Source organism: Cupressus sempervirens, chromosome 4, assembly GCF_028749045.1.
Source record: "Cupressus sempervirens isolate cs-2001-9-10 chromosome 4, ASM2874904v1, whole genome shotgun sequence".
Taxonomy (NCBI): Eukaryota; Viridiplantae; Streptophyta; class Pinopsida; order Cupressales; family Cupressaceae; genus Cupressus; species Cupressus sempervirens.
The window spans coordinates 566,088,990-566,111,056 of NC_143121.1; the positions used below are offsets into that span (position 1 = coordinate 566,088,990).

The 22,067-nt window shown below is 35.3% G+C and overlaps 1 protein-coding gene across 8 annotated transcripts in view; it reads left to right on the forward strand.

Annotated features, from left to right (window-relative positions):
* The window catches only part of LOC149562465 (uncharacterized protein At3g49140-like), a 96,052-nt gene extending 77,559 nt beyond the window's left edge, over window positions 1-18,493 (forward strand). For 2 of the 8 annotated variants that reach the window (XR_016363949.1, XR_016363947.1), the window contains exons 11-13: window positions 305-400; window positions 8,811-9,026; window positions 17,741-18,493. Coding sequence is in view for 3 of the 8 variants with exons in the window: in XM_089825951.1 (XP_089682077.1) it covers window positions 305-400; window positions 17,741-17,833 (189 nt within the window). In the remaining 5 variants the exon portion in view is untranslated. The remainder of the gene's footprint in view (window positions 1-304; window positions 401-8,810; window positions 9,027-17,740) is intronic. The other 6 variants (XM_089825951.1, XM_089825950.1, XR_016363950.1 and 3 more) reach the window with 5 other exon arrangements.
* The last annotated feature ends 3,574 nt before the right edge of the window (window positions 18,494-22,067 follow it).

Genomic DNA, 22,067 nt, shown 5'->3' on the forward strand with positions numbered 1-22,067 from the left:
CATATAAAGTGGGAGTGCATTTGACTTTTGGGGTGATAAAAACAAAGCCACATGCATAGAACCCCTGAATTCCCCACTGTTTAGCAGTAGTGTAATTGGGATTGTCTAGTGAAGGCAAGCTCCACTGCTTCAACTATAATAGTGAATGTAGTAATTATCTTCTGATTTCTCATAAAAAAATGTCTTTTTACACTTAAGTTTAAGAATGAGAGTATTTTTTCTGATCGTTTAAGGTTTATATCTCTAATGTGTTATGTATTACATGATATATTTGTATGTAAAGTATTTTCAATGATGTCTTCAGGAAGCAATTCTAGTTGGAGTGGATAGTCTTGGAGTGGACATAAGGGTTCGGTGTGGAGCTGAAGTCCAAACAGTCCGAATTGCTTTTAAATATCAGGTATGCAGTATTCATTCAAAGAAAAAGTGATGAAGTACATTAAATTTATGATTACTTTTTCCTATCTTCCAATTAGACTTACATATAGAATAGATTCTCTGAACTAATATTTATACTAGTTACAGATAATAAAATATGCTCAGTTATGTGGTGCCTACTGTCAATCAAAGCCAGGTGTTAGAAGGAAAAACCACGTACATGTAGAACAGAGTCTCATGAGCTAATACACACACACACATTTGTTATGGATAATAAAATATTGTCAGCTGTGTCACATCTGCTGTCAACCAAAGCCAGATATAACAATTCAATCAAATTGAATTTACACTTAATCTTCACTATCACGATTCCTTTGTTACAGAAATATGATAGATGTGTGGATCAAGACTAAGGGAAGTTGTGCAACATAAGCATCTATTGGGATTTTTGGCTCTACATGCCAATGCCTCATTGGCTCATCCTGGACTTGCTTGTGTGAGAATGTATATGTTGGAATGCATACATGCTAATGACTTTGGATTTTTTCTGTCAACCATTTGCACTTAATTGAGTGGATAAGGACCAGTATCACTTACCTAAAGAGGAACTCACAATTTATTGAGATTCACAGACATGATGTTAGAACACAAATCAACCTCACAACTTTAAGTGATCAGTAGCAATGAAGTTTTGGGCGAGTAAGGAATTAAAGGTGAGTAATGCTGTTTGCTTTGGCTTTTGTGTTGTCAATGTAGTCAGGTATTAATATAATTTTTTTTTTGTTTAGTTTAGATTTTTTACTTTTTCATTTGTGTTTCTTCATTTTATATTTTTTTTTGGGTGTGGGTACTTGGTTATGGCTTTGGATTGTGGTCCTACCCCTGTATGGCCCAAACAAACTTGAAATGTGCCTACACAGGATGTAGAATCCCATGCAAACTTGTGTGTACAAACACCGATCAAATTTGCAGTCTTGAATGATGAACAACAATGGAGTTTGGGCAAGTAAGGAATCAGAAGTGGGAAGTGTTTTTTTCTTTCGTAGAAGATATATGAAAGATATGTCATGTGGACCTTCAAAGCTTAGCCTTCAACATCTCTCTGATTTGATTTGCTTTAGAACACTCTCACAGTGTGTATAAGATCTGCATTTCAGTTTGCATACCAAACCAAAACTTAGTAGACAACTTGCATAATTTTTGCCACGATTATCATTCACACACCCCCAGACCAAACTAGAATGAATCTAGATCACCAATATATATGCATTCTGATGATAATTACCCTGTCAGCCTAGATCATGTTTATAATATTTGCAAGTTGACCATAAGAACAATTGCAACTCAAGTGTGTAGTTGGCTTGCTCCTAGGCCAACATGTTATGCCAAGAGAGGGAACACACTATACACAACCTCAACTTGGTCCAAAAAAATCTTCACATGCTTCCTCCAGCCGGTGCACTTATCCTTCTCTGACGCATTCATCAGGAACCTCAGCAGAGTCAACTATTATCAAAGTGTGCATTCTGGTATTCATTTCTTTCTGTCCACTGAAGCTTGACCTATGAACATATGGAATATGATACACCATATGTGAGTTCCAAACCAAAAGCCATAATTCTCAACTGCAGCAGAATGTGGAGCCAAACACTATGATAGTGCAGCTAGGTGCACAAGATGTCTCTAAGCAACAAAAGCTCAGAAACATACTGCAAACGCTCCCAGATCTTTGCAAAGAACTGAAATTGTAACATGATGATAGTATTGACATTCTGCATGTGAGAACATTATTAAGCTCTGTCCTTCACTGAATTCATTTCCTGACATGACACGAGAGAAGAAATTAATGCTGTAGTAAACTTCTGTATATCTAGATGTTAATGACAACACTGACAGCTCCTTTGACATCAATGACAATGCTTTGTTCAACCGGACTGATGTTCAATTGAGTTCTCAATATTGAAAAAAGCGTTTGCCAAAACTTTATGTCATCCATGCATTTCTTTCTGAGATAGTAGTTTTTGAAACTCCATGTAATTGGAAGATTTCTTGAATAAATCTTTTTGCAAGGATCGTCATCTATCTGTCAGTTAGTTCAATTGAATTCTCAATTTTGAAAATAAGGTTTGCCTGAACTTCAAAATCATTAATGTATTTCTTCCTGAATATATTTTCTGGAACTCCATGGAATCAAAAGAGTTCCTAAACAGTTTTTCTATTTGAGGATTGATATCATCAGTCAAGTTACTTGATGTGAAGCAGACAACTTTTATAAGCTTTTCTACTGCCACTAGGATCATGTTGTGATAGTTCTTAGAGTTTGGAAGACCTTGGTTAAAATAACATTGATGACATGCCATTTGCTCTTTGGTACATCATGGCGATAATGGAATCTGTTAGGATGCATATGGTCAACCTTATCTTGCTAACACTTTAAGCGTCTAGCACAAAATTGGTTAATGTCTTGTTTGATAGCTTTTCATAAATAAAGTGGTATTAGATCAGCCGTCAATTTGTTTACATCTTGGTATCTTGAGTAGGTGCATAGTGAGCTTCTCGTAGGATTACTGTTTATTAAATCAGCTTGATCTGGAACATTAGTTCTACTCTTAAATTTGAAATAATCTACGTTGCTCAAATCTGTATCTATCATTTTTAAATTCTTGCGAATTTTCTACAATAACTTTCTTGACTTGCTTATAGAATTCATTTCTCAAAAAGTTACTCAAAATATGTTCTCGGAAAGTTGATTGAATAATTGTTATTGCAGTAATATATCATCTTCAGTTTTCTGGTTTTCCCTTAATATAGCTAATGTCAAAATCATAGTTATATAGGAATTCTAGCCATCAACTTTTACAGGCATTTAGGCTTGGTTGAATGTAAATGTAGCAAAGTCATTAGTTAATAGACTTAAGATTGAATGGTTTATTTAATAGATAATGTCACATTTGCAAGACATGAATTACTACCAGAAGTTGTAGTCATGTGAGGTATAATTCAACTTATTGGACACAAAGGCAACAACATGGCCATTATGCATAAGTACACCTCCTAAGCCTTTACTTGATTCATCTTTGATGACTACAAAAAGAGCTCTAGTATCAGGAAGCCTAAGAATAGGTGAAGTTAAACTTTTTTTAAAGATTTGGAAAGCCTCTTCAAATTTATCCAACTATTCCAATCGTCTATCATATTTTCAAGTGAAGCAATGGGATTCACTATCTTAGAAAAATTAAACTCAAATTTTGTACTAATATCCCGTTGAACTCATAGAAGCATGAATTGTTTGGGGAATAAGTTGACAAACAAGAGGTGTAGGATTTTTTGAATTTTATTTTTGGCAAAAATTGGGGGAAAATCAGATTTACAAAACAAATGTGAAAAATTGAAGAAAAACAGTCAAGAACCACTTTTTTTCTAAAATTAAAGGATATTTCCATAGCACAGGGGATAAAGTACTTATATAATGATTCAAAGCACTTGCACAACCTCTTGATATATTTAAACTTGGAGGACTCAGAGTTTAATCAGTGATATTGTTTGTTTAAATTTCATTCAAGCTATGTTTTGAAGCAGCACCAAAATATGATGTGGGCTTTCTTATTTTTCAAAATCAAAATGAAGCTTTCTTTGCTATATTGTTAACACAAGAAAATCTTCATATTCATATAAGTAGAATACATTTGTGATAGTGCTGTTTGGATTCATCTGTGTAGTTTTTCAGTCAAACTTATTAATTCAAGCTTCATGAGTAGTGGTTTACAAGATTCCATCTCTCATGAGAATGAATAGAAGTTGGAACACTCAGCACTCATTCCATCTAGGCGATGCTCACAAAGGTGAAGCATCAAGGCTTCCCAGGAGGTCATTATCCAAGTACTACTCCAACACAAGCACACTTAACCACGAATTTTCGTCCAAGGTTAAGCCCACATACTTGCAACCCCATTTGCAAAACCTTTACCAAGTGTTGTGGCTTAAGATCCATTCATTAGAATGCCCCTTAAGCTCTTCAATTGTTAAGTAGAAAATATTTATCATAAGTCTAATTGTGATATTGCTATTAGGATTCATCTGTGTAGTTTGAGTCAAACTAATTGACCCAATTTTCATGAGTAGTGGTTTACAAGAACCCATCTCTCATGTGAATGAATGGAACACTTAACACTCTTTGCATCTAGGTGGTGCTCGTAGAGGTGAAGCATTGGGACTTCCCAAAAGGTCACACATCATAGTGCTACTCCAACTCAAGCACACTTAACCACAAATTTTCCTCCAAGGTTAAACCCACTTTGCTTTCAACCCCATTTTCAAAGCCTTCAACAAGTGTTTTGCCTTACGAACCATCCATTAGAAAACCCCTTAAGTTCATCAAATGGTAAGTAGAAGATATTGTCCATAACTCAAATTATGATATTGCTATCAGGATTCATCTATATAGTTTTTGAGTTAAATTCATTGATCCATGTTTCACGAGTAGTGATTCAAAAGAACCCGTCTTTCATGAAAACAAATGGAACACTTAGCACTCATTGCATCTACGCGCTGCTCATAGAGGTGAAGCACTAAGACTTTTCGGGAGTTCACTCATCCCAATATTACAGCTAAAGCATTCTTAACCACGGAGTTTCCTCCAAGGTCAAGGCCACTTTTCTTGCAACCTCATTTGCAAAAACTTCAACAAGTGTTGTGCCTTGTGAACCATCCATTAGAAATCCCCTTAATAATTGATAAGTAGGAGAATTCATTTTCTATAATTCTCTTAAGTTCCTTTGATTATATATACTCATTAAACAATTATATACAAATTTGGCATGACATACACATATTGAAGTGTGTATACACCTAAATACAAAACAACTCTATATATGTTGAACTTGGAGACTGAATTGCATTAATCATTTAATTTAATTTTGAGTAAAGTTATAAATATCTAGCAATTTGATTAATCATAAGAACTTATGTCATAATTGAAAAACCTAAAATGATTATATTGAGGCTCTTTATTTTCTCTAAAATAAGTGAGACAAAACTTTGTTATCCTACTCTTTTAGATCATATCGCAACATTTATTTTCTCTAAAATAAGTGAGACAAAACTTTGTTATCCTACTCTTTTAGATCATATCGCAAAAAATATATAAAGCAGCTTTGTTATGGTCTTCTTTTGTTTCATATTGCAACAACTTAAATATTTGAAATTTATACAAACAAAATCAATGTGAAAAAAGAAATAGTATTAATCAAGCTATACAATATATTCAACATAGAAAGTGAGAAAAATTTATTTGTAGTTGCCTATTTCCCATACTACTTTCCGACTCTGCAACACTTTGAGACTATACAAAACTTCCAACCCAAAATTCCTAGCTGTGTCATCAGCGTCGCTCATTAATTTTGTAGAGAACCACATCATGTTTTTGCAGGTTTTTCCCGTCAGTGTCACTTTTAGAGTTTTTGCTACTTCTCCGTGATATATTTGCTGATTAACTGTCACTTTTTGCCAATTAGTCGCCTGATAAATCACAAAAAAAGTATTGAAAGTCATTGACTGATTATTTTTGATTTTTTTGGGAATAAAGCACTGTACACATTGACTCCCAGTTAATCACAAATAATCATAAATTTTTGCCATTATTTGCTTCTATGCTTTTAATATATTTTAATACTCAATAATAATTAAAATTTTGAAACTGCTTTATAATATTAATAATAAACTATAGGGGCTCGCTGCTTCCCCATTAAAGGGCAATCCATAAGTACAATAATTATAATTTTAATATTAATAGATAATAATTATTATATAGTTGATCTCATCAAAATCAATGGGGCAATGGATATTCAATAGCTTCTTCGACACTACATCACATGCCTTTGACAAGTTAGGATGATTGAGGCCATTGCAAATTTCGTTGATGACCATCATTGCTCCATGTGCTCCTTTGATTAGGGTTTTTCAGAGGTTAGGAATAAAACAAAAGGGGCATAATTAAATTTTTTTTTCCTGGGGATTCCTCATTGACTTTACTTCTGTCTTGGAATCAACCCTATTTCTAAGTGACTTATCATTTTTGAGAGCTTTTAATAGGGTTTTGAAGGTTTTACAATGATTTTTTAATGTTATTTTGCCATTTCAAGGGATTTTAATTTGCTTTAAATGCAAAAGGGTTGAAATTGGTCCAACAATTTTTTCATGAATTGGGCTTGTTTCAAGGTAAAAATCGACAAGCTCCAAGATTCAAGATTAATCGGGATTGTTTTGCAGATTTATGCTTCGTCAGTTGAACCCATAAATTTGCACATCTCATGGACAATCCTAGGTGCTAGTCACTCTACTATTGCTCTTATATTTGTTGGGCTTGACCTGTTCAATGCACTTCTCTTTGAAAGAATACACACTTTAATAATTTATTTTAGATATTATGCTCTCCGAACCATTGTAACACGAACTTTAGCTCATGTAAGTGCTCTTCTTCATTTTTGGAGTGTGTTAGCACCATCCAAAAAGACAAGTAAAAGCACATCCAAATAGTTTCTAAAGACATTGTTCATTTGGTTCATGAACCCAACTTGTGCATTAGTTAAAATGATAACATTGTAAAATCCTAATGGCCTTGTCTTTAAAGTTTTTTTAAATTAGTAACTGTGGATTGTGGGCCCTCTCCCATATAGCACAGTCAACCAAAAAATAATAAAGCTTCAAATCTGAATTCGAGGATAAGAAGACATAAAGAATTACTCAACGAGACAAAGACCATCACTACTGCTAAGGAAATCAGCTCAACCAAATTATGCTTGAACTCAAGAATCAGCCTTTTATTTTGTTTTTGTTTGCTTCTAGTGAGGAGTGCTTCCACTGCCCACTGAGTTCCATTATGCATAGAATCCAAAGATTCTATTCTTAGTTTTTTCTGCTTCAGATTTTCTATCCCTGCACTTGCTACTCTTGCTTATGTTTGGCTTTGAAAGATTGCTTGCCATCTGGAATAGTGAGATCTCCCATTCCTATTTTTTCCCCTAAAATTGCAATTGCAACAATTGGGGTCAAGGATACAACTTACTGATTAAATCATTCCTCAATAATACAATCTTGGATTTGGCTCCTACAATCACAACATGAAAGACATTCAATACACACACACATGCATATTTAATCATTAGGGTTAGCCATGCTGCATTATATTCAGAGTATAAACACATTGGGGGAAGAAATATGACGGGTCTGCCCGAAGCCTTTTCTAAATGAAGTCTTAGAGTGGATGTCTACCATAACCCTCTTTCTTGGCAGCTTGTTCTTGCTTTCCCAACCATGTCTCGTCTCCCTACAAACAGTTGCTGTCTTGTGGAGTAAAAGTGGATGTTGTAAGGGCTTACTTGCCTCTATAAGTGCCCTCAATGTCCTGGGCTGTAACGGTCCTTCTAGGACAACCTACTTATGAGCCTGCTCACCACCCCTCTCTTGCACCTTAGGTCCTCTCTCTTGTAAGGTGGATTTTTGATAGTGTGTATATTTATTTTCTATCAATGAGTCACACACTTAAGTATTAATCTCACACACAAGATCTATATATGTACTTATATATATATATAAAATTGACAAATACGATTATTTATAATTTTGAATGTATGGTTAGATTGCAATTTCTGACTGTTGTCTATTGATTGAGTGTATTCTCTTTTTCGATCTGAGATCATGCCCTAATATTTAATGTGGCGCTGGCTATTCGATCTTGGTAGCCTACTTATATTTCTGCATATGTAATGAATTTCTGAATATGTTCAAAGGCTTGGATTATGCTCCTTCTATGGACTGTTGTCTTTCTTGGATGAGTGTTGATAGAGACTACAGTTGTATTTACTGCCCAAATGATGATGTTGTTGAGTTGATTTGGATGTATTTATATTCCCCTTCTTGGATTACAAAGGACATGTCTCTTTTAGTGATTATGGCTTCCTAGGAGATTGATGTCTTTTCATATTTTATTTTTGAAGTAATTGTTCCTTTATACTAATCGATTCCAAGCATATGGTTGTTTGTAAAATTTCAATCATTGTCTTTATGGAATCGCTCCTTAACACCCTTATGGATTTAGCTCAGAAAACAAATATGAACAACAATAAGGAAAACAAAAACAAAATATATCAACACCAGAAATACCCTGGGAAAACCCTTCTGGAATGAAGGGGAAAACCCAGCCACACAAAAAAATATCATTTTATTGGTCATAAAATTCAAGTGTACAACGTCTTTAGCTTGATGTGATATATATAACATAAAGAGAGTCTTCACATTACAATTGAAGGTCTCTTCAATTTTCAAAACATAACTCTTTATTACAAATACAACTCTTTGTATTTCCATGCCTTAACACATGATGAATGATATATCTTTATATTTAATATTACAATTATCATAAATGTCATTTTCAGCTGCAGGTGGCTATAATGGAATTAACTCCCAGAGATAAAGATTTCTATTGCAGCTACAAACTCCAACAAATGAGATCGCTCCTTCAAGTGATTCTACCTTTAAATAAATTGCTTCTTGCATATTACTCTACCCATATCATCTATGGGGAATGATTCGATATTATCCAAGGCACTTACAATACTTTTGATTGATTCCTTCAGTTCCTCCACAAATAGGTAAGCAACTCTCTCTTGAGAGATTTCTAGTACCATGATGACCACTTTTTGGACTTTGGTGGTGAACTTGCTGCTTTAGTTGAGTTGATTATTTAAAATACCATTGTGGGTGCCTTTGATCAAATCTTTTGATGAGTTTGTGTGTAAATTTTTCATATGTAGTTATGTATTGGTGGCCTTAGGTATTAAGGCCATGATGCCATCACTCATGGGTTGTTCCTCTCAAATGGAGTGCAGCAAATTGTATGGCATTTTCCTCTATCACGGGGCTTAGTGAAAGATAATTGTCCAACTGTTGGACCCATGAATGTGTCATGGATTTTCTTGATCATAAAAGCTAGGAAGGGTTACTTTACTCACCCTTTCCTTTAGGTCCTTATTGGGTTGCCCCTTTCTTTTCTTATTAGGGGCAGCTTTCATTGGGGCATCACAATAATCTGTGAAAGAGATATTTCTTCTAAATTTTGGGGGCAAGTCTAGAGTGTGCTTGTACAATTTTATCAACATTATTCATGGGTGGAGTGTTTGCTTCTTCTTCTTCTTTTGTTCATCCCTAGGTGTAAAGGGAATTCCTTTTTCCTAGGGTTGGATACCCTTGAGGAGATATTATAATTTTTCTCGAAGTGCTTGGAGTTGGTATCTTTTGTTAGAACTAGAGCCCAGAAATCCATAAAGATAACCAGCAATAAGAAAAGAGAAAAAACTAAAACAAAGAACACTAGAATTATCCTGGGAATACCCTTCGAGATTGAAGGGAAAAACCTAGCCACACAACACAAAAAATCTTTATTGATAATGAAAATGTTCGAGTGTACAATATCCTTTGCTTCATGCAGATATATAACAATAGGAGAGACTCTTCACATGATAATCGAAGGTCTCTTGAGATTCCCACAACTTCTATAATTGATTACAACTCATCAAATATTCATGCCTTGATTTATGTTAATGACACATGTCATTTACATTTAATATTACAATTAAATATAAGTGTCATTTTCAGCTGAACTAACAATAACGGTAATAACGTTCATATTTTGGAGAGATAAAGATGTTTATTGCAGCTACAAAGTTCAACACTCCCTCATAGCAAGAGAGAGATCTTTAGCTGAATAGTCACATAAAGCTGCAACCAAAAAATGTCAATGATAAATTCTGATCATACGAATTCAAAACATAATTCATGGAGTTACTCAACATGAACCCATGGAACAATGAATCATATTCATGGAATCACTCAACATGAAACCTGTAACAATGACTCATTCATGGAATCGCTCAACATGAAAACCTGTAACAATGACTCATATTCATGGAATCACTCAACATGAAAAGATTTATAAGACTCACAGCTAAGCCTTTATTCACGGACTCTCAATGTGAACTGTCATGGAATCTCCCAACATGACATCCAACTCCCATCACGGAATTTCTCAAAGTGATGACATCATGGACTCTCTCAACATGATGTTCACTATCGCATAGTGAAGGAATTATCATAGCTGATCTTACAATTTCATTTATTCACACAAGAATAGAAATAGGCATAATAAAAGCAAGACTTGGTTCCATTTAAGTCTCAGATTTTACATAGACCAAGCATCACAATCATAAATGAGAATGAAGGGGATTTCTGAAACACTTCCTCTTAATTATGCAGCCTCCTCTGAAACTAAAATCTCTTTCTAAAGCTCAACATCTCCCTCTAGAGCTATAAACCTTATCTTGTTGTATCTTGCAACCAAGAGAGATTATTAAATCAACTATCAATGCTAAAAATAATCTCTTTTTAGCAATCTAATCATAAATACTCATCTCTTTATGGGCTAATTTCATACATACACAAAGAGATTCAGAATGATGCCTCTACAGCTAATGTAAATCTTATAGCATTATAAGAATACTTATCTCTTCAATTCCATGCAAGGTAATGGAGATTTAAATCCTAGACGATATTTGAATGCGAACAAAACAAAACCCAATACTGCCAAATGACAAAAGCTTAGGTTGTAAACTCATAAAACCATATCATACGGGTCTAGGGATAACTTTAGTCGAAGGGTGTTTTGCAGATTCAACCATGCGATGTATGTCTAGGTGAAATGTTGTCAGTGACTCCCAATATACATATTCTTACAACGATTCTTCAAACCATTGACGTGAATCCAAATGTATTGTCTTTGAGGTATACCATTGCTAAACAAAGATAATACATGCCATGCATGCAGTTTCACTAAACAAAAAATTGTGACCAGCTTGCTTGAATAAACAGATGCCTTATGATGCTTGCAGATTATGAGTCTACCTTCACCTCCGTGTCAAATACGATGGAACTATATATTGCAATTTAAAGACAAATGTTGCCCGTGCAAATTTAATTCTAGACAAAGATAGTCTCATACAGCTAGCTAAAACAATATTCCAATATAGCAGTAGTAATAACAAGGAAACTGCTCAGTCTAACATACAAGCTTCAGTTTTCGAATAGTAACAATGATATTCACTATCTAAATTGTCAAGAAAATCCCACGTCCTGGCAAACAATAAGGTTGACCAAAGGTGAATAGACAAGGAACTCCTAAGAATCAAACGCAGTTCCAAAGGCACATAGTGTACACCCTCGACTCACTATACTCTTCACCGCTCAAAATCTTGCCCTTGCGCCAATGTATGAGGGGGAAAAAAAATAGCAGGGTAGAGTCTCACTCCCATGCAATTTATTACACTCGCATCCTCCTTGCAAGCTCATGCCACTCAAATCCTTGAAGGTATTCATTGCCCAAGGATTCATGCACCAACATTTTACATTGAAAAACTCTGCAATAATGATCCGGCTAGGGTTGCATAGTTCATAAGCCCAAAGAGCTTTCAGTAGATATCCAAATTTTTTATTCAATGTGACCTGACATTCCTTAGACACACGTTGTGAATAGAAGAGACTTCCCAAGCTGTCGATGGGTGCGTTAAACATTAACTAAGATGGTGAAATATTCAATCTGCCTTGCCGTTACAAAGGCTTTGCTTTATCGAGGAATACTCATTGCTTGAAAAGATTTACGAAGACACAGATATCATTGCCATAGATAGAAAAATGACTTAGTTCTGTAACTGTAGAAGCCAGGCTTGCCTAGAAACATGCAGACATTTAGAGAGTCCATGATGCGTTACTGAGGAGGATTTGTTTGCCCAAAAACTCATGCCAAAACATGTCACGATGAATACATTAGTTAAAACAAGAAAATGAGAATATATTTATGCCAATAGATCATGCATACTGCAATTGCTCAAAGCTCTTAATGTCATAAATTCCAATCTTTGACATGTCTCTGTCATTTGCATCCTTCTTCTATGAAACCTCCGACCTATTCCCTCACATTAATAGGATTTCAACTTCTATTTCTGCACCCCAATCTTTCTATCAACAACCCACGACTTTGCTTCCTCACAGGTTCACCATGCTCGAGACAAACCTTCCATTACATCTTCTTTTGCCTCTTCTAAATATGTGATTAAAACTATCCCAAGCATGGTCTTCTGAGATTGAAGATACACATTCCTCTATGATGCCAAGAGATTGTCAATACAAACAAATCCAACATGCATTGGCAATCATGAAGCCCAGAAAATAGAGCTTGGATCACACATAGAGCCAAAAATAAAAATAGATCATGACCAAGATTGAACCGCAAATATAAGAGAGAGATTTCTTGATGCTAATATCAAAAGAACTTGGCTTTGATACCATGTTAGAACTAGAGCCTAGAAATCCATAAAGATAATCAACAATACGAAAAGAGAAAAAACTGAAACAAAGAACATCAGAATTATCCTAGGAAAACCCTTCGAGATTGAAGGGAAAAACCCAGCCACACAACACAAAAAATCTTTATTGATAATGAAAATGTTCGAGTGTACAATATCCTTTGCTTGATGCAAATATATAACAATAGGAGAGACTCTTCACATGATAACCGAAGGTCTCTTGAGATTCCTATAATTAATTACGACTCATCGAATATTCATGCCTCAATGCATGTTAATGACACGTCATTTACATTTAATATTACAATTAAACATAAGTGTCCTTTTCAGCTGAACATAACAATAATGGTAATAACGTTCATATTTCGGAGAGATAAAGATCTCTATCGCAGCTACAAAATTCAACATCTTTTCCATTGCAAATATTTTGAATGGCTTGGAGGAGGATTTGGGTAGTTCTTTCATTCCTCTCATTTTATTCCATGAGAGTTTGAGGGATTTGAGCAGTTCCTTCCATGAAGGCCCTTAACTCACTGTTCGTTTGTTCATGCATGGGGTTGTTTGGTTAGGATGGTTGGTAGCCTCAAGCTTTCTTTTGTCTCTTTCTAAATCCTTATGAGCCCTTTGGCTAGTTTGCATCAACTACCTTTCACAAGATGGCAGGAAAGATGCTCTGGTACCAATTGCGATGTCTTCTTCCTAGAATTTATTGTAAAATCACAATTGCAACAAATTAGGGTCAAGTTTACATCTTATCTAATAAATCTTTCCTCAATAATATTATCTTGGATTTGGATCTTGCAATCACAATTGTATGTATTTATGTATGTATGTAGTTAATCATTAGGGCTGACATAGCTGTCATTCAAGACTGTAATATCACACCCTTATATTGCCCTTCTTTTCTGATTTTATTTTTTCATTTCTAGACTAATCAGACAATAACAGCAAATAAATAATATGTAACATATCAAATTATTGTACCACATGGTTCACTCAATATTAGAGATGAAATACAACACGAGATGCACAATATATGAGCAATAAATGCACACCATAAGTCTGAAATTCTGATGATAACTCTGCCGTCATAAGCCAGAATATAGAAGTCTGAAAGTACATCCACACAAGGGCAAAACATGACAATCTTGTCTAGAAATGCTGCAGTCTAAAATTAGATTAATATCCTGGAATTATTCATACCAAATCATGGCCAAAGCTCTCAAGCTTCTCAGAGAGAAATAAAAAGAAGTCGAGTATATGAAATGACTTCCTCAAATTTCCATTCATAATCGTCTCCTTATACTGACACCTATATCCATAAAACATTTTATTTAACTCCTTACAATTGCCTAGGCGTCAAAAAAGCCAGTTTATAACTCTTATTTAGACATCCACATAAACACACTTTAAATTTATTGAAAAAACATAAAACATTATATTTAACTTCAATAATAACGTTATTTTTATAATAAAGCTTTGGACTATAATTAACCATTAAATAATAATATATAGGAGCCTGTTGAGAAAAACTAGAAATATAAATCTGTACACTACCCCTATTGGCATTCCTCATGGCTTTCTAAAATGGCCAACAAACTTTGGCTGTACAAATCCCAAAACTGAAGATACTGCATGTTGAAGCTGAAGAGAGATTGAACTAAGACCAGTAACGGAAATAGCAGTTACTATATATAGTAACTGCTCAAAATAGGAATCAGCTCAGACTCTCAACTAACCGAATAACACTGAAATTGACATTTACTAAAAATAGTGCATCTTGGACGAGCTGTCCCAAATCACTTTAGAAAGTGTCTTTTAACACCAATACATCCTCTGAGCTCATTGGTGACATCAAAGACCCCCTCCAAACTGGCTGACATTGACTCCAAAAATTGGTGCCAACCACTCTGCAAGATGACTTGAAAGTTGGGATATTACAGAGACTTGGAAAGAAAGGAGATAAAATTTATTACGATGGTTGATCATGCATCTTGGTTAAATATTTGGTCAGACTTTGCACTTGATGACGGTTGACTGTTGATCCTTTGGTTGTTGATAAAATCTCTATCATGAGCATTGATTTTGAGAAGAATTTGGCTACTTGGACCTGGTTATTCACAATTTGATCTTGTTCTTGAGCCTTGTATTCCCTCTCCTACTCATTTAAAAAAGTTTTTAGATAACATTATAGTAATGCAGAAGCTCACATTGGTCTTCCTTATCTAGCTCTTTGGGCCATATTCCTGCTAGACATCTCATCTTCGTTTGTAGAGTCACATATTTGAGATTTGGGAGACATCATTCATGATATTCATCTTCTCCATAGTGGAGTTAATTCTTGAAATATTATTAGGGCACATTTAAACCCCCTCATTCCCTTTTCACCTTTTTACCATTTGTTATAGTTTGATAGTGGCTTTAAGATTCATGAGGAACATTTGAGGAGGCATCTTTATCTTTAGAGGAGATGGCTTGGAGATTCGTGTGGAACAGTTGAGGCATGTTTATTTTTAGAGGAGATATCTTTATCTTTGGATCTTATTCCATATTCATCTGCACCAGATTTTGAATCGTCACTTTTATGAGGGAGGCATTAAATTCTTGATTTGTTTGTGGCACCTTTAATCATTGACATGGAGACACATGAGCAGTTTTCAGTAACTTCATACATTTCTCTCTTTCTTCCCTCATATTCCTTTTAGGAATGGGAAGACTTTCTTCATGCAGATTTGGTTTTATTTCTTCCAAAAGGGAGGAACATTGTTTGATGATCATGGACTGTCTTTTACATTCAGTTTTGAGCATCAACCACTGGCACTATTAACTACTTGTGGGAAGCTACATAACCTCCTCTCTATTTTAGAGAGGACTTCATCCTTGGACAAGATTCTTGCTTGTGTGGGGGAACTTTTTTTTCTCTCTTTTTGGGAGGAGTTTTGGTTTTTCTTCTTTTTCCATTCCTGAGAGATCATTTTTTTACCTGGGTACCTAGTACGGCCTTGTAGCTGGGACTTGGGGGTTTGCATATTTGTATTTTCACCCATCTAAGGTACACTTGGGGGCGTGTTAGTGCAGCTTTTTAAATTTTTTCTTTCGATATAATTCATCAATTATACATGACTTGCACCTGTCTTTGGGTAGTTGAATCTGACACCCTCTTTTGGATATATATTTGTCACCCCCATAACTATTTGCTTCTCTATACTTGGGTAGGTGCAACAATGTAATTTGAAATTTACCAGGTAGGTAAATCTCTTGCCTATTTTGTGCAGTTGGGACTTATTGCTACTGGAATTGTTTGCCCTTATTTTTCTATATAACAGCACCTACCTCTCCCTTGGCTAGTTCACTAGTTCCCAAGTGTGTCCAGTACAAGGGAGTGCTCATTTTATTCATCTCTAAATTTTTGTTCTTGTTTTTTTCAGTCATTTTAGTCTTGGGTGGCTACACAGAGTCAAATCTTACAAATGTTGCAAATACATTAGATCCTGTACTGCCTGGGCAATTATTAAGCTGACTATTAGAGGCCAAGGAATTGTAGCCCTTTGCTGGCATCAAATAGAATTTGTTAATCAATTTTCTTCGTCATCCTTAGTGGTTAACTTACTATCAAGAACATGACAAGGATTGTATCTAGTTATGCATAGATTTTCAAAGACGGTCATTTTTGTGCCTTACCAAATATTATCTCAATTGTGGAAACAACTCGATATGATCTTGTTATGAATTTGAAATATGTTGCTGTGTTTGTCTTTTTAGTTCTCTTTGATTCAACATCTTGATCATTTTGTTGCTGTGGAGACAACTCTGCATAATGCAATCATCTGCTATGATTTTAAAATATATCACCGTTTTGTCTTTTTAGTTCTCTTTGATTCAACATCTTATTATTGTTGTTTACTCTCTTACAAATCGCTTCCATTGATGGCATTAAAATCCATCTTGGTATCTGTTGTTCGTCTGGCACCTGGTACCAGATCACAAGGAAAAATTAGAGTTCAATTAATAAGCAAAATACTACAAATTCTCCTCATATGAAGCTAAGCAGGAGCTTGGACTGACTATATATAATCCCAGACTTCATTGGGCTAGGTACTAAGCTGTTCATTTTATGGTAAGAACTACCAAGACAAATCTAGAATATTACTACCTCATCTATTGTAACTCAACATATTATTTATTGCCAACATGACATCTATTCTCTATTCTGCCCGTCTTGCTGGCTGTTTTTTCCAAACTCAAAAGCTGGTGTTTTGTTGCTTCCCTAACAACATACACTTTTAATTTTTATACCAGCTAATGTTGTCTACTTTCTTTGATTCTAGCTGGGACAGCCAGAGAACTGACAGAGTTTATGATCCCAGCATTTGTAACCCATATAAAGCTTGCAGATGTATTCAATATATAAAGAGAGCTGAACAACTGAGAATGTTTATGACCCTAGCCTTTGTGAGCCTTTTCAGGATAGCAGAGCATTTGATAGGAGAGCAGGGCAACTTGCAGCTTGTATAAATAGACGTTTTACTCACATTGGCACAATATTCCTTTTGGGGAGAAGGCTGATGCAGCTTCATGAGCTAAGCTCTCTCTCTCTCTCTCGGTTCTCTAGTTTGGATGGATTATGGGAGTTTGGTTTGCTCATTGCTTGGTCACGACATCAAGAAATATGTTTACAAAATTTTTAAACAGTTTTTAATGTAAATCAAATAAAAGCTTTTGTAGACTTCCTCAGTTGGGTCTTAGATTGTATCTGACTTGACCGGGACATAAAAGAGCAACGTTAACCATATTTCACGTCTCTTTACCCGAGTTTTTACTTTTCCTTTTGCTGAATTTAGTAGCATTTAAGGATCATTTTCAGTGTGTTTTGTGTATGTGTAAAATGATATTCATAGAAACATAATGACACAACCAAATGCTATATTTTTCTTTTTCAAAATTCTCTGCAGGTTACTACAGAAAATGCCGCAAAGAAACAAATTAGACACTTGTTATTCCCTAGTTCCCGCTCTCGGCGTCGGAAATCACATCGAAATTGCTAGAGGCAGCTGATATAGCAGCAGTTTCTGTGGGTGCAAGTACACTTTCCAGTCTTTGTTCCATTTAAGTAGCAAGCTGTAAATGCAACGACAGTTAGTTGACTTGTGATAGTCTGGAAGTTTTCGTAATCAAAGCTACTCTTTGAGAGAAAATGAAGAAGAGTTGAGTCAGGGTGTCTTCTGGCGGAATTGTAATGATTGTTGCTGCATGTTGACATCCAAGGCTTTCAAAGTTAAAGCATGCTGAGATTCTATCTTCTGGGTTTCAATAGTTTTTCATTTTGTTGGTGTTCGCTTTATCTTTTATCCTGACTTGTATTGATCTGCTTTTGCATTCAATGTTGGAAGGAAGAGGGATTTCAATCTTCAATAATTAGCAAGATCGATAAGACTTCTGACATTGAAGGATTACAAGTGGACAGTAGTTACGTCCAAGTCTATGAATGAGATCTTTGAAGAGCCCCAAATCATTTGTAATTGAACGCCCAAGGAAGAATCAAATGACTTTGGTACAGTTCTTGGATGCTTGCAAAATTCTTCCTCCTTACTCTTGGATATATAGTTGATTTTCATGTTGAGCTTGGATGTATAAAGAGCTGCTAACAAAGCTGGTATAAAGAGGTACACAACACCTTTTAATTAAAAATATGGTCTTTGACATTACTTCCATCTAGACATTCAACTGATGAGAATGATATGAAATCTTGTATTGTTACCTTTTAATAATTAGTAGGAAAGCCGAAAAAAATCAAATTTATTTCAGGAATTTTTGATATACAAAATAGAAAATAGATTATTTTAAATCCGGTTAAAAGCTTTTAAGAATACATATGAATTAAACATTATAAAGAATATCAAATTATTTTTATATTAAAAGCAGTATAACAAGAGTGCTGAGATCCAAAGACAATTTGAGCAGTTAAGCATCTCAATAACGACACATTTAACAACGCATAAAAGTCCATATTCTTGTTTTGACTTCTTTATTAAATTATATGAGGAGAATCAATATCTAATTAGTTTACAATACTTTGATAGAAGTGAGAACAATGGTTATGGAAATCTAAAACCAAAAGGTTATAGTAGAACAAAAGAACAACACTTCAATCACAAACTATTTTGGTATAATAAAAGTTTAATGTCTATTTATATATTGATTTAAATTGTTGGTGTGAAAAATACTATTACAATCACTAATTATTAGTCTCCTATCTTAAATGATTATTTAATTGCCAAAAATTGTAACTTTACCAATAAAATACATAAATAAATAAGCAACACAATGACACAATATGGACAAATCATCCTTGGATAAACTCCTAAGGGAAAATCAGTTCTACACATGAATTATATTAATTTTAACAAATCAAGAGTTATTAAATTTCTTGCCTCTTACTGGCAGAACTTCGACAACCTCTCAATTTCTCTTGCTGATATTCCTCCACTGTTATCTCCAACGCTATCACTGCGCCTTTGCCAACATTGAAAGACCATTTGCTATCATTACAAATTCATTTGTTAACATTGCAAATGCTTCTCCAACTTCTATTCTCGAACTGCTCCCTTGACCCCCTTTTATATTAGTACTGTTGGAAAAACAACGATCGAGATTGCTTCTCAATCGATGACTAAGATAAAAAATAAATTAACAACCTTAACCAAGTTGGTTTCTACTTGCTTTTAAAAGGAGTCATTATTCAACAAATAATTGTTACTATAACTAATTAGTTAGTAAAACCATCATTTGCTAAATATTCACATAAGGACAAATAGCTCTCCAAAGCTGCCAAAACTGACACTCCCTCTTAGTGAGGAAGTTGTTATGCATGACACCTAACTTATCTTTAAAGAAGATGGATTTTGCCTTCCCCAGTGCCTTAGTGATAATGTTTGCAACTTGCTCCTTTGTAGGTATGTATTGTAGCTAAACAACCTCCTGTTGTACATAGTCTCTGATGAAGTGATATTTGATGTCTATATGTTTAGACCTATCATGAAATACATGATTCTTAGACAATTTGATGCAACTCTAATTGTCGTAGTTTACCACAATAGTCTTAACCTTTTGACCAAACAAAGCCACTAACAACTTTTGAAGCCATATATAGCTTCACATGTTGCCATGCTAGTTGCTATGTATTATGCTTCTGTTGAACTCAGAGCCACAAACTTTTGCTTCCTATTGAAGCAAGATACAACTCCTAATCCCAAAGTGAAACAACACACTAAAGTGCTCCTTTTATCCATTGTACTGCTTGCCAATGTGCGTTAGTATAGCCTATCAATCTGATACCTTCACCTCAAACATATATGATCCCATACTCAATTGTACCATGCAAGTAATGCATCACATGTTTAGCCATTTTCCAATGCATTCTCTTTGGTTCAACCATGAACCAACTAAGATAGTTTACTGCAAATGCTATATCTGGCTTGGTGTTGACCAAATACATACGTGAACCAATCAAATACCTATATGAGGTGGGATCTACATCCTTCTCCTTGGATGTATTTGCCTTTCTCCAATTCGTGATCATGGGTGTAGACATGGCTTTGCAATCCTCCATCCCAAATCTCCTCAAGATTTCAATGCAATATTTTTCTTGACTAAGAAAAATCTATCCGTCTACCACACCTCCATGCCTAGAATGTAGTGCATAAGTCCCAAATCCTTCATCTCAAACTCTTTTGCAAGGTCCCTCTTGCAATACTCTATAAGACCTAGTGAACTTGTAAGAAACAAGTCATCTACATAAAGAACCAGAATGAGAACCTCAACCCCAACCACAAAGTGGTAGAGGTTAGCATCCGCTTCACTCTTCACAAAGCCCATTTCCTACAAGTATGTACTAATGCCCTCATACCACGCTTCGGGAGCCTGCTTGAGTCTATACAAGGCTTTCTTTCATCTGCACATGGAGGTCTCTTTGTTGTGTGTTACAAAGCCTTTTGGTTGCTTTATGTATACCTCCCCTTTTAACTCACCATTAAAGAATGTTGTCTTGACATCTATTTGATGGATTTGCCATCCCATTTGTGCTGCAAATGAGATCACAACTTGTATAGATGTATACCTGCCACTAGAAAAGGGAAAGGAAAGGGTCTTTTATAGTCCACAACACCAGCCATAGCTTTTGGGTTGACATATGGTGATAATGATATGGACCAAATGTCTCCTCATAGGCTATTCCCTCCTTCTGAGAGAACACTTTTGCCACAAACCTTGCCTTGTATTTCTCGATGCTACCATCTACACTGTGCTTTATCTTATAGATCCAACGTGATACAACTATTGCCCTATTTGTTGGTCTAGGCACTACCTCCCACACATCATTCTGCATTATTGATGAATATTCCTCAACCATAACATCTCAGCATACTTGATGCTCTGCAACCTCCTAATTGTTGGAAGGCTCACTATCTACAGATTAACTAATGCCATATAGTCATTGAACTTCGCTGGTTGTCTCCGCTGTCTAGTACTCTTCCTAGGAGCTTCCACAAACTCTTTGAGTATCCTTTTGCGTATCTTGAACCTCATGGTTCCTACTACCAACTGTAGAAGAAGAAATATTAACCTCTACGTCTTCTTGATGCATTTCCCGTTGTAGTAGTTGCTCCATTTTTAATGAATCTTTACCACCTGAACCTACATTTGTACTGGTAATTGTACTCGAGCTTTGTTGCCCATGACTTGGCCTTGGAGCTTTTGTTGGCTACTCACTTTGATCATCTATTGACGAATCTCTAGACCTTTTAAATTGATGGGGACACAACCCAAGAACAGAATGGAAACAACAGAAAAGGGAAATTATATTAACCGAGAAAATAAGCTAGTACAAATAGTACAGAGAAAATAAACTTCAAAACATGCCCTAAGGCTTACAATAGCATAAATCTGGAGATTTCTCCTTTCAGTACCTCCTCTCAAACTCCACTCCGAACTGCCTTTTACAATGCTAGAAATCTCTTTAAATAGACCCCGGAGGGTTAAGGACTAGGAGTACATTCTAGAAAGTGCTAGTAGGTACCCACCGACCAAATAGAAGGTTCCGGAAGCTGCGGTAGAAGTCGGCGCAAATCTAGAAGAATCCAGAAACGGTAACCGAACTTTTGGGAGGCATAACTTTTGAACCGTAGCTCCGATTGACGAACCGTTTACATTTTCGAAAAGCTCTTGAAGCGCTCTATAGCCCTATGGACCAGCTTCGTTCGTCCCCCATTTTTTGGCCCTTTT